The sequence below is a fragment of the Urocampus carinirostris genome, chromosome 9 (assembly GCF_059441175.1).
Source record: "Urocampus carinirostris isolate Australia breed hairy pipefish chromosome 9, RoL_Ucar_1.0, whole genome shotgun sequence".
NCBI classification, from domain to species: domain Eukaryota; kingdom Metazoa; phylum Chordata; class Actinopteri; order Syngnathiformes; family Syngnathidae; genus Urocampus; species Urocampus carinirostris.
Window position 1 is genome coordinate 35786581 of NC_142357.1, and position 17271 is coordinate 35803851.

Sequence of the window (17271 nt, forward strand, 5' to 3'; positions counted from 1 at the left end):
TCATTCCGAAATCAAAGATGACCAAAACGCGCCGTCCTTATTCAAAGGTGACATTTCTGACGGCGAGGGAAATGCGGTCGGAGGTTAAAATGCGGTCTCCGAGGCATCTACCAGTCACGGGGGGCTTGGCTTAGCCATCTCAAAGGGACGCTTGTCAACTTCAGGAGACGGACGCTGCGTGCTAAGCAGTTCCCGTCCGCAGAGCAGCCAATCAAATGTCTCGGAGACAAGACGGGCCGAGACACCTGGCATTGGCGCCCCTGAACCGGTTCTGCAGGCGGCTCCGAGCTTTGCATAGAAGATTATCGCAATCAATCGAAGCTCATTTGTCCAACTCTTTACTTTTTCATTAGCCAGGGTGAATCAAGGCTGAGCTAATCCGCTAGCAAATGTGCTTTTATTGAATGATTAAGACACAGAGGAAGGGATGCTTCGGCAGCCAGGCTGATGTTCTTTTTTTTTTTTTTTTTTTATTGGATGAAGATTAGAGTTACTGTCGGATGAGAGCCATTAACAGAACATAAGGCCGTTTCCGAGCGTTATCAAGCCAATACGGAGGTTTTTCGTTTAGATTCTGATGACGAACTGCCAAAATACGACGTCGATTAAAGTCTGTGTGATTAAATAGGAAGGATTTTGATTTTGCTTTCTTACGGCCTTTTTAAGTTCAAAAGAAATGGAACTAGAATTTGGTTCTATGAAGAGCAATACTGGCTACAAAGTATATTGTATCTTGGCTATCAAATTAAAAAAAATCGGTATTCGTAATGAGCAGCCATCTTGGCTACGCTAGCCTGATCAGTTAGCATCACCTCAAGAGACACGGTCAGTACGACAACACATGTTAAGAATTTATCAAGACTTTATGCGTTTTATGTCCTTTTTGGCACGATAACAACAAGTCTTTCGGAAGTTAGTGATAAAGGGGAAACAAAAGAAGAAACAGTGAGAAAAGAAATCAAGTTGAAAAAATATGATTGGGAAAAACAAGAAAACTGAGTGTCTGCTAACGAACAGCTGCTAAAAAGTACATTAAATGGTTTGAACAGGCTCGTTGACAGATTGGCTTTCTGTCTATTTTAGCTCAGTGCGCTCTCTCTTCGTTTGTCAGTCAGTCAACAAACCTCTGCCCCGCAAGACGTGGTTTCTGACTCTGTCCTGTTTCCTGTGGTATTTCCTGTCCGGTATTGTTCCCGTTCATTTTGTCCTGTTTGATATCGATTTCCAGTTTGGTTCCATCTATATTCGTCCTGTTTATTATTCGCTCCAGTTTTCGTTCCCGTCTAGTTTCTCCTGTTTTATTTCGATATCCTGTTTCATTATCTATCCTGTCTGTCCCATCCTGTCCGGTATAGACTCCATCTGTCCGATATCTACTCGGGCGATTAGTATCGATCTCTCCTCTGGCTTCCTATCATTTCTCGCCAGACTGCTGCCTAACGTGCATGACTCCCCATTTCCTGTAAAATAATATGCTTGTGTGAGAAACACCACGCGTTTGGGTCCTTATCCAGTTCTGGTTCTGGACACAGTTACTATTACTATTATTATTACTATTGAGTCATTCAAACCAAGTCTATGTTGTGGTGTGGGTGTTCAAAGTTTATGATGAACACATTTTTATCCTTTAATTGAGAGTTAACTTTTTTATACTTTGTTTGTTCCTTTATTTTCTCTGTTTCCTCACTGTTAAATGTGATACTGGAGTGCCATGTCCAATTTCGTTGTTACAATATGTTCAACCCATTTTGTAACAATGACAATCAGGGTTGGGTAGGGTTACTTTAACTGGATTACTTTCAATTACTTCTGGATTACTCCAATACCAAATATGCTAATAAAAGACAAAATAAACTAAATAAGAATAAAATGATGACTCACAACACGTGGTAGGCTTTCTCTCCTGGCTTTGATCATGATCATGATTTATGGTAGGAAAAAATGTCAGTACTTCAACGATTCAGTGGCCAAACACCAATCCGGTTTTTGAGTTATAGCCGCCATCAATCTATCTATGGAACCATCTTTCTACCTATCTAAGAAATTATCCACCCATCCATCTCTAATATACCCTAACGTAGTACACGTCAAGGAATCTGTTCACCTATGACCTTAAGAACTGTGTAGTACAGGGCTAGATGATGCAAACAAACTGCGGCGTACTTGTTAAAAAAAAGCCTAATGTTTGCTGATTGATTCCTCCCATAACATTTCCATTTTATTTCCTTTCCCCACAGTTGTATCCATCCATATATAGTGTACATCTATGCTCTGGGCTCGCCATGTACGAACACACCTATTGCAGCAATGGAGCTTACTTTTAAAGCAAAAGCAAATAAGCATGGTACTTTGTTGAATTTGATAAGAGACATGAAAGAAATCATCCTTGAATTAATACAAAAAATGAAATGCGTAAACACGTCGCTCAAGTTTCACCCTCGTAATAGGAATATTCACAAACACCATACATACGTAGTTTTTCTCCAGAAATCCAATATTCCGTTTCCAATCCGGTTAATGCCTGCAACCAAACCACCAAACAGCCGCAAGTCTCATTTCGGATTCCCTATCTTCTTCAAGAGCTGCGTCAGAACCGAGTTAGACGGTAAATCAGCCAACCTGAAAGTAGGTCTCATTGACCTCTCCGGATCCATAGGTGCCTGAACATCTCTGGATCATCTGCTCGATACATCAATTTCCATTCCGTGCTTCTTGTGCTAAGACCCTTAACACCCCACCTTCCTCTCTATGAATGTCAAATAGAGATTGGAGCCATCAATAAACCTTGCCCGGTAGGCCGTGCGGTATGGAAGCTCGAAAGTGTCAAGAGTTAATAAATTGAAAAATATATATATTCTTAAGAATAGATTCACTAAAAAGTGTATAATTAACAACATGGCTGTCCAGATGTTTTTCTGTGGTTGGCTTGTGTCAGACATAATTAATATGCCGATATTTTTTGGGCGGAACTAATTCCCATTATGCCTTCCTCTCTCTTTCATTCAGGTCAGAATCTCATGGTTTTTTTGTATTCTTTGTATTCTGTTTATTCTATATGGTTCCAAATGCTTGCAGTGATGCTAAAAGAAGAAGCAAAAACATGATAACAAAAGAAACGAAGAAGGTGATTATCAGTAAATATGAGAAATTTCACCATAATTGCTACCCTTGCTAAGTTATTCAATAAGGGTCCCAAGGCCTCCAGGGATGCTAAGTGGGGAAGCAAAGCTGGGATAAGCAAGGAAACAAAGCTTCTGATGAACTAGTTTCATTTTAAACGACCGTTGCTACCAGTCATCCCCTTCTGCATCCACCCGCTACTCTACTGGACTAGCCCAAAACACATGACAGCAAAGGTCAAGAACATCTATTTTCCTTTAAATGCATATTTATTTATAATGCCATTTGATCATGTAAATGAAAGTAATGCTTACTATATACAGTAGTACGTTGTCATTTTAATGTTTAGGTCTGGGGTACCCGGGGTTCAGATTTAATTATTATGTTTTAATCTCCCGCTATATGGCAAATTCCCTTCTGAACATATTAATGTCGTATCCTGGGGTTCTATTGTATGTTATGTTATTTATGTTGTTTTATTTAATGCATTTTGGCACTCATGGGCTACTGATTTATTCTGTTTTTGATATCGGACACCTGCACAATTTGCTGTTTAACTATTATGCACTGTCAAGTCAAGCCATGTCACATGTATTTGTACAGCCCCGTTTTTTGAAACCTAGATAATTTTATAAAAGCAGCCTCAAGGGAGGGCTTTTAGAAGAGGTCGGAATTGCTTATCTGACGTTTGGGCTGACATTTGATGTCTTCTCGCCTTATTTTGAGTGTCTACTAAACTTTAAATGTATGAACTTCCATTATGCAGACCCGGGACCTTTTCCGGAGTGTTTTCACAAAACAACGTCGGAAGACAACGGTTGATATTCACCAGGGTTGGGTAGGGTTACTTTAACTGGATTACTTTCAATTACTTTTGGATTACTCCAATTCCAAATATGCTAATAAAAGACAAAAGAAACTAAATGTCAATAAAATTACTCAATTGTGTGCAGGTTTGGGGATAACGGAATACATGGAACGGCAAAAATGATGTTGGCAAGCTGTTTGGATTTATTTTCATTTTGTTTCTGTCGCATTTTATGTTAGTTTTGCCGGAGATCAAAACCAGGAGAGAAAGCTTACCACGTGTTGTGAGTCATCATTTTATTCATATTTAGTTTCCTTTGTCTTTTATTAGCATATTTGGTATTGGAGTAATCCAAAAGTAATTGAAAGTAATCCAGTTAAAGTAACCCTACCCAACCCTGGTCCTCATCTATTTAGTCAACAGCGCTGTCCTGATTGTGATTGCGCGAGAAAACATTTCATTTGACTGCGATTTAGTGTGTTTCATTGACTTTTGCTGCACATCATAATGAGTCATAATGCGATAAGATGGGATCATATGCGGGTAAATAAGGTAAATGAAAAATCATGAGGTCCATTAATTAAAACTAAATAGGTGGAGGAGAAAACAATGACAGAAACAATAAAAAAATGTATCAATCAAGAACCCTAACAATTATGACTAAATGCGCTGTGACACATTTCTTAACTCCAAAAATCCAACAAAAGGATGTTGTTTTTAATCCGTTTGTTGCCCCACGCTAAACAACATGTCGAAATTTGTCCCTGTTTATATGTCGGTGTGCGCGCTAAGCTGTTATCTTACCAGAACATTTCTCTAGGCTGGAAGTTGATGATGTTGGCAAGCTGTTTGGATTTATTTTCATTTTGTTTCTGTCGCATTTGATGTTCGTTTTGCCGGAGATCAAAGAGATCAAAGCCAGGAGAGAAAGCTTACCACGTGTTGTGAGTCATCATTTTATTCCTATTTAGTTTCTTTTGTCTTTTATTAGCATATTTGGTATGGGAGTCATCCAAAAGTCATTGAAAGTAATCCAGTTAAAGTAACCCTACCCAACCCTGGTCCTCATCTATTTAGTCAACAGCGCTGTCCTGATTGTGATTGCGAGGGAAAACATCTCATTTGACTGCGATTTAGTGTGTTTCATTGACTTTTGCTGCACATCATAATGAGTCATAATGCGATAAGATGGCATCATATGCGGGTAAATAAGGTAAATGAAAAATCATGAGGTCCATTAATTACAACTAAATAGGTGGAGGAGAAAACAATGACAGAAACAATAAAAAAATGTATCAATCAAGAACCCTAACAATTATGACTAAATGCGCTGTGACACATTTCTTAACTCCAAAAATCCAACAAAAGGATGTTGTTTTTAATCCGTTTGTTGCCCCACGCTAAACAACATGTCGAAATTTCTCCCCGTTTATATGTCGGTGTGCGCGCTAAGCTATTATCTTACAAGAACATTTCTCTAGGCTGGAAGTTGATGATGTTGGCAAGCTGTTTGGATTTATTTTAATTTTGTTTCTGTCGCATTTTATGTTAGTTTTGCCAGAGATCAAAGAGATCAAAGCCAGGAGAGAAAGCTTACCACGTGTTGTGAGTCATCATTTGATTCCTATTTAGTTTCTTTTGTCTTTTATTAGCATATTTGGTATTGGAGTCATCCAAAAGTCATTGAAAGTAATCCAGTTAAAGTAACCCTACCCAACCCTGATATTCACAATCGCTCACAGAACTGTTGTGGAAGAAGAAGTGGGTCATGACGACAAAGAGCCGTGTTGCACAAGGAAACCAACGAAGCTTTTAATACGAAGAGAAAATCGATGAAATAAAGATCAGCTGCTTCTGCATAGGCCGACAGCTCAAACCCTTTTTTCCTCATCAGAGCTCGTGTGCTCTGCTTGCGCTATGTCAGGAGAATTCAATGGCTGGCTGCACCCGGCAACCACGCACTCGCTCTGCACGCCCGCTCCACCAAATGAACGGCGGGCAGGCAATTTAAGCCCATGATTATTCTTTCCGCCTCTACCTGAAATCACACGTGGTGGAGCTGATTGGGCGGATCGATACGTCATCGCCCCTCGAAAGAACACGTATGAAAAAAGGAGAGCCGGTCGTTCCTTTCAGGTTTTTCCTGGTGAAAATGCTTTCGGCCTGGGGTCAACTTCAAAATAAAACGCCTTGAAGGTTTCACACGGATGTACTGGCAAACGGTCACAGACGCCATTTCAAATAGCTTAACCTTCCATCAGTGACGGGCGGACATTTCATATGACAGCGTCGTCCTCGCCGTGATGGAGCGCTAAATATCAGCGCAACTGGAAAATGTCGAAATGTGTCAAGCAGCATCTCGCGGTACCGCTCGAACGGCTATCGGGCAGATCTTTAACACAATTTGGTGATGAGGGAAGCGGAAAAACAACATGTGGGGTTTTTAAGTCAAAACGCGCTTTACGTGCAGGGAATAGTCGGATTGGGATCGGGGATTGTTTATGGAGGACCTGTTTCACTATATGTAAAAGTACATGTATAAATAAATAACCAAACAACCAATGTTCCCTGTAATTTTCCACGGGTCTGAGCGTTCACACAAAGTCGGTGAGCAGCGCTTGAAACAACAGTGAGCAACAGCAATCCCAAGTGTGGCAACTAAGTCATTATCAAACATGTCCAAAACTTACAACAAGTTAAATTTTGCTGAGTTTCCGGCAATGCAAAATTATTTTTCTCTTTTGAATGAATCGACTCATGTACTATTGCAAAGGTTGTACAGCCTACAAACGTCATTTGTTCTTACAATTCTTTCACAAGATATCCATTTCTATTTATTTCCTGATATATTTTGTCGCATAATATTAACATTTTTGGGGGCTTATTTAGTCGGTTGTAAGATACAGAACTGTACTTAATCACATTTTTTAGTGGAGGTACAATGTTGGCAACAAGATTCACTTGATATAATTGGAAATTATTTGAATGCAACACACACTTTTTCTTCTTTTTTCCGTGTTTTTTTTCTACTTTTTTTAAATTCCTTTAAAAAAAATCTCATTGTGTATATTTTTTCCGAGCTGTTACTTTTTCCTTTTGTTCTCCATTTACTTTTTTCCCTACATTTCTTTCTTTTCTTTTTTCTGGCTTTTTTCTGAATTTTTCCTTCTTTTTTTTCTTCCTTTTGTTTCTTTTTTTCTAAGCTTTTCACTACTTTTTCATTTTGGTATTTTTTTCTTTTTTGTTCTATTACCCCCTTCCTTTAAGTCATTTTGTGCATAATTTTTACATAATATTTGGTCATGTTGGGATTAAAGAAGAAAAAACAACCCGAAGAGCCGTTTAGGACCTGAAAGAGCCGGTTCCTTTTAGTGAGCCGAGCCGAAGAAGCCGGTTCCCCGACAAACTCTACTAACTTTACTCAACTTCGTTCTCCTTCGACTCGACTTCAAAATACCGCATTTAGTACACAGCGTCAGGGGAACCTGTGTATTTTTACCTTCATGCACTGTAACTTTGACTTAAGTCGCTTCTTAATTTGTAATTTTGAGCCCTCATTTTTGTGCGCTGGCTAGATTTTCTTGTGCGCTGAGAATGTGCGAGCAGTAATGCAATGTTCCCTCTAAGCTGCGTGTATGCGCAATTGCGCACTACCCAGAGCTCTTCCACGCACAAGAAAATCTAGCCGGCCCACAAAAATGAGGGCTTGAAATTGCTTATTAAGTCAAAGTTACAGTGCATGAAGGTAAAAAATTAAACGGTTCCCCTGACTTTGTGTTCTAAATGCGGTATTTTGAAGTCAATGTCGAAGTAGTACGAAGTTGAGTAAAGTCAGTAGAGTTTTACCAGAACCGGCTTCTTCGGCTCGGCTCATTAAAAAGAACCGGCTTTTTCGGGTCCCAAATGGCTCTTCAGGTTGTTTTCGCTTCTTTAATCCCTACACGACCAAATATTATGTAAAATTGTGCACAAAATGACTTAAAGGAAGGGGGGGGGGAACAAGTAGTGAAAAGCTGAGTAAAAAACAAAACAAAAAGGGAAAAAAGAGAAAGAGCAGGAAAAATTCAGAAAAAAAAGCCAGAAGACAAGAAAGAAGCAAATAAAGGGAAAAAGGTATTAGAGAACAAAAAAGTAAGAAAAAAGTAACAGCAAAGAAAAAATGAGATATTTTTAAAAAGGAATTTAAAAAAAAAGGAGAAAAAAACAGGGGAAAAGAGGAAAAAGTTTGTGTTGCATTCAAATAATTTCCAATTATATCAAGTGAATCTTGTTGCCAACATTGTACTTCCACTAAAAAGTGTAATTAAATACAGTTCTGTATGGTGCAACCGACTAAATAAGCCCCCAAAAATGTTAGTATTGTGCGACAAAAGATACCAGGAATAAAAGAAATGGAAATCTTGTGAAAGAATTGTAAAAACAAATGACGTTTGTAGGTCTTGCAACCTTTGCAATCGTACATGAGTCAATTCACTCAAAAGTGAAAAATAATTTTACATGCCGGAAACTCAGCAAAAGTTTTGGACATGTTTGAGAATGATTTAGTTGCCACACTTGGGATTGCCGTTACTCACTGTTGTTTCAAGCGTTGCTCACCGACTTTGTGTGAACGCTCAGACCCGTGGAAAATTACAGGGAACATTGGTGTAATGCACTACTTTTGGGTAGGAGGTAACTGAGGTACATTTTAAATGATGTGAATGTAAATAACTGTTTTTGGTAACAAGCTCAACACTGCCAAGAGGTCTGAGATCATGGACACAAAAATTGGGTCCCGTTAATTTTTACCACCAGCCATGTAAAGAGGTACGGTCCAAAATCCAATTTCCGTGCACGTATAACAAACATTTGGGCTATTCTTCCCTATCCGCCATCCTCCGCGACTACCGTGCACGTTTTCTCACCTCAGGCAGCGGCATGCCGTTGATGATGAGGTCCGGCTGCTGGTGCGCTTGCCCGTTGAAGGGATGCTGATAAGCGTGGTTGGGCGCGGTATTGCGCGAGTTCTGGTTCTCCACGTTTAGGAAGGTGCTCTCCGAGCGCCGGCAGCCCAGCGGCAAGCTCTGCTGGTGGTAGTCGAAGTAGTTGAGCGAGGAGGTGAGCGAGGAGCAACTCACCACGTTCATTTTGTCCGTTTCCTCGACATCTCGAGGAACCAAGCGGATGTCGTTCTTGCTCAGCTTCTTCTTCTTGCTGGACTTCTTCTGGTTGCCGTACGAGTACTCGGCCACCCTGCGCAAGTAGAAGAAACTGAACAGACTCAATAAAGCGGTGATCTCGGTTTTCGGTGATATGCAAAGTCAAATACGTGCGAGCTTCCTCGAACGAGAACCGAAAAATAGGTTGGACTCGTATGTCGAAGAGCAGAGCTTCTCAAATGGGGGTACTGAAGAATTGAAATCAACAAAAAAAAAGCTCATACTTCTCTTTTTCCTACACTGAAAAAAAGCTGATCACTTGTCTTTTTAGTCTATTTTCCCCCAACATAACTTATTTTTTTGTACCTAATCAAAATTATTTTGCTCCCCTTTTAATGATTAATATTCCTTTGTAGTAGATGTTATACCATTAAGTCATTTATGTATTTTTTATTCTAAAATAATAAGTAAAAATGACTTCTTTACTAAAATAACACCATTTAAATAACAAATAAATACACTACAATAAAAAAATACAATTATTTATAATGTAGTTAATGTAGCGTTTTCCATATATAATTTTTTTGCAAAATAAAATAAATACAAATACGTTTTGACAATAAATGAACTGGAAATGAATATAAATTAAATAAATTGTACTAATATAAATAACACACTTTAAAAAATTATTAAAAAATCTAAAATATGAATAAGAAATGTAAGTGTGGTTTGACATATTCAAATTTTTAACTAAAATAAGTAAAAAATACTAAAAGATTGATATAAAAATGATGCAAAAAATATATAAAACTATCGAAACATATTAATTTCAAGTGTCATTTGCCATATCAAATATTTTGAACCAAAATAAGTAAATATTAATTATGTTTTAATCAAAATAAGACATATAAACCAGAAATAAATCCAAATATCTACAAAACGAATGCAAACGGTTATAAACTAAAAAAAAACGGACTGAATAAACTAAATCAAATATAAAAATAGAGGATATTGCATATGCATTTGCCATAGTATAACATTTTCTCTTCAGTAATTATAAATGACGACAAAAATAATACAAACGCACATAAAAAAATACAAATAAATATGAAGACCTGTAAAAAAAAATAGAAAATACTATTTTTCTGACATATTAAAGAATTTTGCTAACTATATCTTCCATTTACAGAGTAGAAAATCATGTTTAGAGGTTGTGAAATGAGAAAATCGATACTTAAAATGAGTTATTATTTTTGGCACTAAGCAATCTCAAAAATAGGCAATAAGAATACTAGTACTGGTTAAAACAGATTACTCCACAGAATATTTTATTATGGTTACATTATTTGAAAATACAGTATTTTTTATATCATTGCTAAACTAATTTAGTTTTTTCCTTTATGGAATGTTTACAATGTAAATTAAGTCAATTTGTGTAAAATTACCTACCGGAAATGAGGGTATTCTGTCGTAAAAACAAATATCCCATAACTGCAAGAAAACTGATAAAAATTGAGATAATTTTCTTTTAAATGATACTGACGATATAATATGAAAAACAGAAGAGCAGCTTCAGCGACAGACTGCTGTCACAGTCTTGTTCCACGGACACACTGAGGAGATCATTTCTTCCTCATGCCATGAGGCTCTTTAACTCCACCCGGGGGAGTAAAAGCCCAAATTAACCCCCACCCCCTACATTTGCATATTAGCCTATTTTTATTACAGTGTGTATTTTCCGTAGCACTATTTACTCTATATCAACACGTTATATTTGGTATTTTTGTATTCCATATCTCTTATTTTATTTTTCAACACAAGGAAGTGTGAATTTCCCTGCGGGAATGAATAAAGTATCTATCCATCTATCTCTATCTAATAGATTTATAATACAGGAGGACTGATGCCCTACATGTACTTGGCCTCTTTAACCAAAACTGGTCGCATGTTTCGAACCCTAAATAGGACGATGTATGTACCTAGAATTTCAAAATAAAGGCAAAACGCTCAAGTCCATGGGTAGCAAGCCTGACATAAAAGACTCCCCACCCAGAGGCTGCAACAGAACCTCTTTTTTAATTCTCTTTCGATTTGCATGCTCACAAACAGCCAGACGATATGCAAACGTGCCAAAAAACCACACAAACAAACAACAATGCTCCAACAAGGCATATGCGCTCGTATCCAAAGCATAAAAGCCACACTCGTTTGACTGTCGAGCAAGGAAAGTAGCAAAATGAAGTCGCCGGGCTGCACATTCATATTCAGCGACTCCGAAAGGGAAAACGGCACTCGTGTCTTGTTCCATCGAAGGAAAGCAGGAATAATGTATAATGAACATAATAATTGTGTTGTTTCTTTTTAAAGGTGCACTGTATAAAGTGACCACTAGATGTCCCTGATTTGCATAGTGCAACTGAAAACGAGTACAGACGCGTCCCTATTTATGACTATTCGTAGCGAGCGAGTTGTCTGTCCCTGTGTGCCCTGCGATTGGCTGGCAACCAGTTCAGGGTGTCCCCTGCCCACTGCCCGATGATTGCTGGGATGAGCTCCAGCACCCCCGCGACCCTACTGAGGATAAGCGGTGCAGCTAATAAGATGAGATGAGACTTACGCAACGGTAGATACGATCATTTTTCCCGGGATTTCGAAAAAGATCCGGGTATTGCTGTAAGTTAGATTTTGTATTGTGTGCACCTTTTTCCGAGAACAGGACAATACTGTAGTGCTTCTTTCCGCCACTACCGGCGTGTGGCGCTGTGAGAGCTCACCCAGCATCCACCCCGAAGAAGAAATCCGCTTCCTCTTCCTAGTTCATGTGTAGACATTCAATACTGCATCTCCGGCACGCTAAGAACTTTGAAATGTTTATTGTTTAATATCTCGTGCATCCCTTCAGTATGGCTAGTGTAAAGTGTAAAGAAGAGGTGAGCTGTTTCTTTTGAAACAAAAGTGGAATAAGAAAGCTTGATGCGGTTGAGAAAATGGTTGGATCGCTTTTTTTTCAGCCACTTTCTACCACGGAAGTCGCGTAACTCTTGAAGCCCATCTTCCAGAAGTAAGTTAAACTTAACTTTATTATTTTATTTTAATTATCATTTTATGAAATCTTTATTTTTTTAGTACAAAACAATACAGATTGATAAAACCCTTAAATATACTTATATTAACCTTAAACATAAAAAATAAAGGACTAAAGCAACTTACGGACAAATTCTCGTAAATAAGTAGGGCAGCGTCTGTACTGCACCACACCAGTAAGATTCTAAACTACAGAAATCGGAAAATGCATATTTTTTAATGAAATGCTAAGGAAAAGCTTCTTTGGCATATGCACTTTTCTTTAAAGCAGGGGTGTCAAAGTCATTTTAGCTTGGGGGGCCAAACTGACAAATTAATGGCATAATAAGTGGGCCTTATGTGGAGGGCTGGGGGTCTTCAGGGATGATTCTATTCCTCCACAATTTCTTTTTAATGAATGCATTTTTTCCCACTAGGAGGCGCTGAATATTACACATTTTTTCTTTAAGGCAGGGCTAGGCATACTACGATCCATGAGCAAGATGCCGGTTTTTACTATGGCACACCATACAAAAATAGGAAAATTGTGAAAATAATATCTAATGGGGGGCAGCACGGTGTTGCAGTGGTTAGCGTGGGTTTACTCCGGGCACTCCTGTTTCCTCCACATTCAAAAACAAGCATGTCAAGTTAATTGGCCGGTCCAAATTGTCCCTAGGTGTGAATGAGCGAGTGAATTATCTGTCTCTATGTACCCTGCGATTGGCTGGCAACCAGTTCAGGGTCTCCCCTGCCAATTGCCTGAAAACAGCTGGGATGCGCTCCAGCACCCCCGAGACCCTACTAAGGATAAGCGGTGCAGATACTGGATGGATGCATATCTAATGGGTACTACTAACCAAAAATTGTTGTGTTCGGTGCCACCTCGTCCCCAATATCCCTTTGGGTCAAGTCAAATTTATTTGTAAAGCCCTTAATCACAAGAAGTCTCAAAGGGCTGTACGGACTACAGACCAAGAAATATTAATTACAGGACTAATAATTTTCCATTAAGTTTATTGTAAAGAATTCAAATAAGTGCTTTAAAATCCATAGATCATATATATATTAAATATATGTAACGGGTGTAATAATAACTTTGGTTTTATTGAAATTCCTGCTGAAATAAGTTGTATAGTTCTTGGTAAGTGTCCTGCAAATGATACAGTCACAACACGTGGTAAGCTTCTTTGCTGGCTTTGATCTCTTTGATCTCTATAAGGGGAATTACCATTTTAGCACAATATGCAACGTCTGGCAAAACTAACATAAAAGGCGACAGAAACAAAACGAAAATAAATCCAAACAGCTCGCCAACATCAATCACATTACTGTGCATGTTAAGAGATTTGTCAGCTGTGGTTTGAATGTTTAAAATTAACTTTTTTTGCGGAGCACCAAAAGATCGTGTATTACCGTTGGCAGCTCGTTGTAGACTGCCAACAAACCCCGCCTTCCGGTCACATGTCAAAAGCCAAAACCAAACTTTACCCCATACCAGCAGGTGGCACTGTTGGACTCATCATACACATATTTTTATATATATATGTTATATATATATTACAATTATGGTATTAGTACTTGTGTCTACATGAATGACTACTCAATAGGGTAGGTTGAAAAAATGTGATATTAAAAATCTTCAATTTAGACTACCTCTAATTATCATAATTAATATAGATTTAAATGCAATTGTTTATTTAAAAAGACAAAAAAACTAATCAAAAAGCTGGTTACATTTTTATGTATTTAATTTTTTTAATCGACAGATTCATCAAATTTGCTGCAGGAAAAAAGGAACAGCCGTTCTAATCTAGTCTAATTAGATTTTGAGTATTTTCAATTTCCTTAATGCAATGGTTAGCACAGTTCCTCGGTCTGAGACTTGGTGAAGAATAGGCGCCACCAGGCTGTACTTGCCCAAGACACACCACAGGAAGTGGTGCTCCTATGACCGTAGTAATAAAGGAATCCAACCAACCAAGCATTATCAGATTCAGTACTTAAAAGTACAGTGTGTACTATTTGACCATTAAACATGTCTGTATGGTGTAGTGTAACCGAAAAGGAGCGCTACAAAGCACAAGGGAGAATACCAACTACAGAGGCATTAAGTGACCGAAAGACACTATCTTACTTTAAATTATTTTACCCAGCCTTTTTGAAGTTTTTGGGTACCCGTAGCAACAAAATGGTGGACAATCATGTCAGCTCGCTCTAATTTTAGGACAAATAAATACAAATTTCTCGACCCGCAAGCAAATTTTAAAAATGCCTGTTTACATAACCTGTATTTTTGCCTATTCTAATAAATGTTTAATCAACGAAGTTCTTTTTTTTACCACTAGGAGGCTGTCTCTTTAAAATCAGGGAGGTAATGTACTACTTTGCATCAATTATGAGTATTTTAAAACATATCTGCATGACTTTTTTTCATAAATGCAAATGAGAAAAAAATAGGTCTACATTAAATAGTTGTCCTCATGTTTTACTACCGGAACGGAAGCAGGACCCACTTGCGTGACGTTTGCCGCCAGTTTTATTGAAGAAAAGGGAAAGGGCTGCGCCCATGATCAGGTGTTCGCTGGAGGCGGGAAGCAAATCGCTCTCGTAATCGGATTGTGATCCGAATACGGAAGTGGATCTTCCGTAGCGAGCGATGGCGGTGTCAGGGAAGGAAAAACGGGTCGGTAGCCGGGACTGGGAGAGCAAAACGTGGTCGGAAACGAGTCGTAAGACAGAACGGGAGAGTAGACGTAGTCGGGGACAAAAAGAGGTCGTAAGCCGGGACGGGAGAGCAGACAGGATCAAAATAGGTAGTAGCCGGAGACATACGAGAGCAAAAACGGGACAGGTGGGAGTCAGGGTCGAAAAAGGCTTGCCTAGTAAACACCGAGGTTTGCAGACTGACTGACAACAGGGGATTGACAGGACTGGGTTTAAAAAGTGACAGGGAGCCAATCAGAACCCGCGGCGGTTGGCGCTAAATGAGCGGGCACAGGTGAATCTCATCAGTAATCCCGACATTCTAACAAAATGTACCCACCGACTTTAAAGTCATTGCTGCTCGGACGGTGTGGTTTACATTACGAGTTCCGTTCAAGATATCTGTGATTTTCACCCACGCTGACCTCGGTCTCTTTTCAAAGGCTGTAGCGCTAATCCTCCCAACGCTTCAACAAGAAGCATTGTTTTTCTTTTCCCTCCCCTGGCTTTCATTTTTCTCTCAGATTGCATCTTGAAAAGAGCTACCGCCCTCAATTCCACTGTGGAAATTGAAGGGGAGGGAGTTCTTCAAGTCTTGGAATTCAGCGTTTGAACAGTAATTCAACACCTGTATGTTTCTATTAGGAAATCTTTAGAGATGCTTGGAAAGGGGTTTGATTTAGCCCCCATTCCTGAATTCACAAGAACAGGGGTCCCAAACCTGTAGCCAGAGGCCCGATTTCAGCCCGCAAGATGGATAGATTATCTTATCTCATCTCATCTCATTAGCTACACCGCTTATTCTCAGTAGGGTCGCGGGGGTGCTGGAGCCCATCCTAGCAATCGTCTGGCAGTGGGCAGGGGACACCCTGAACTGGTTGCCAGCCAATAGCAGGGCACACAGGGACAGACAACTCACTCGCTCATTCACACCTAGGGACAATTTGGACCGGCCAATTCACCTGAAATGCATGTTTTTGGAATGTGGGAGGAAACCGGAGTGCCCGGAGGAAACCCACGCAGAAAGGGGAGAACATACAAACTCCGCACAGCAAGTCTGGAGCTGGATTTGAGCCCACGCAGGAGGTTCCCAAGACATGAACTGTGCCGCACATGCGCTAACCACTGCGCCGCCGTGCTGCCATGGATAGATTAGGGCCCCGCCAATTCATGAAAGTTTAAAGCAAAATATTGATTTGATAAGCCATCATATCAACGTGCATTACTTAATTACTCATATTTATTTTACATGATGCTCACCTGTAGGGAGTTGACATCATTGTCGGCCATTTTGCTTTTAAGTGTACCAACAATGTTGTGGAAGGGTGGTGTTACTTTTAAGTAGACACTCAAGTTCAATGGATTTTCAACTTGCAAGGAGATCCGGGAAGAAGGGCTTTCAGATAAGAGAATTCCATCCCGTCCTAAAGCCCTCATCCGAGGCCTGTTTTTTTAATTAAATCTTTAAGGTTAGGAAGCGAATCATTCTTTAAGGGTGTGGGTATCAAAGAATACCAATATAATTGGCCGATTAATAGTTAAAATGACAAACAGCAGTGATTCAAAACAAGGAACTGGCAATTTTGGAAACTATTCTTTGCAATTGTCTAATATTAAAACAGGATAAACCTTACTTTGAGTCTCCATAGTTTCTCTTCATTATTGTGCTTTTTTGCCACGGTTGCCATGGCGCCCAATTGGCGCCAGCTGCGGCTCATTGACAGATTGGCTTCCCTTCTATTTAAGCTCAGTACTCTCACTCACCCTCTGTCAGTCTGTCAACGAACCTTTGTCCTGCAGGACAAGGGTTTTGACTCGGTTCTGTTTCCTGTTGGTATTTCCTGTCTGGTATTGTCCCCGTTAATTTTTGTCCTGTTTAATATCGGTTTCCAGTTTTGTTCCCGTCTATTTTTGTCCTTTCTTTTATTCTCTCCAGTTTTTGTTCCCGTCTAGTTTGTCCTGTTTAATTTCGATATCCTGTTTCATTATCAATCCTGTCAGTCCCGTCCTGTCCGGTATCAACCCCATCTGTCCGATATCAACTCGGGCAATTGTATCGATCTCGGCGGCCTCTGGCTTCCTATCGTTTCACACCAGACTGCTGCCTAACGTGCATGACTCCCCATTTCCCATAAAATAAAAGGCTTGCGTGAGAAACATCACGCGTTTGGGTCCTGATCCTGTTCTGGTTCATGACACTTTTTAGCACTCGTTTTTGGTTGGACCACACGAAACTGTGATATATATTGGTCAAATAATACACCCTTTATCTCTTTATTATTTGCTGCATTATTTATATATTATGGATTGATTATTTTCTAAGTAATTCTTTGTGTTTTTAGGTCTTATTTTGTGGAGTACAAATTTTATTTTGGAACTTTGCTTTTATCTTTGCTTTTCTTGTGGAAAACCCGACACGGCTCAACTTCACCCAGA

The 17271-nt window shown here is 39.3% G+C and overlaps 1 protein-coding gene across 3 annotated transcripts in view; it reads right to left on the reverse strand.

Annotated features, from left to right (window-relative positions):
* Window positions 1-17271, reverse strand: part of pcdh19 (protocadherin 19) — a 164559-nt gene that overhangs the window by 106932 nt on the left and 40356 nt on the right. For 2 of the 3 annotated variants that reach the window (XM_088343593.1, XM_088343592.1), the window contains one exon: window positions 8833-9178. In XM_088343593.1, coding sequence (XP_088199719.1) covers window positions 8833-9178 — 346 coding nt within the window. The remainder of the gene's footprint in view (window positions 1-8832; window positions 9179-17271) is intronic. The other variant, XM_088343594.1, reaches the window with a different exon arrangement.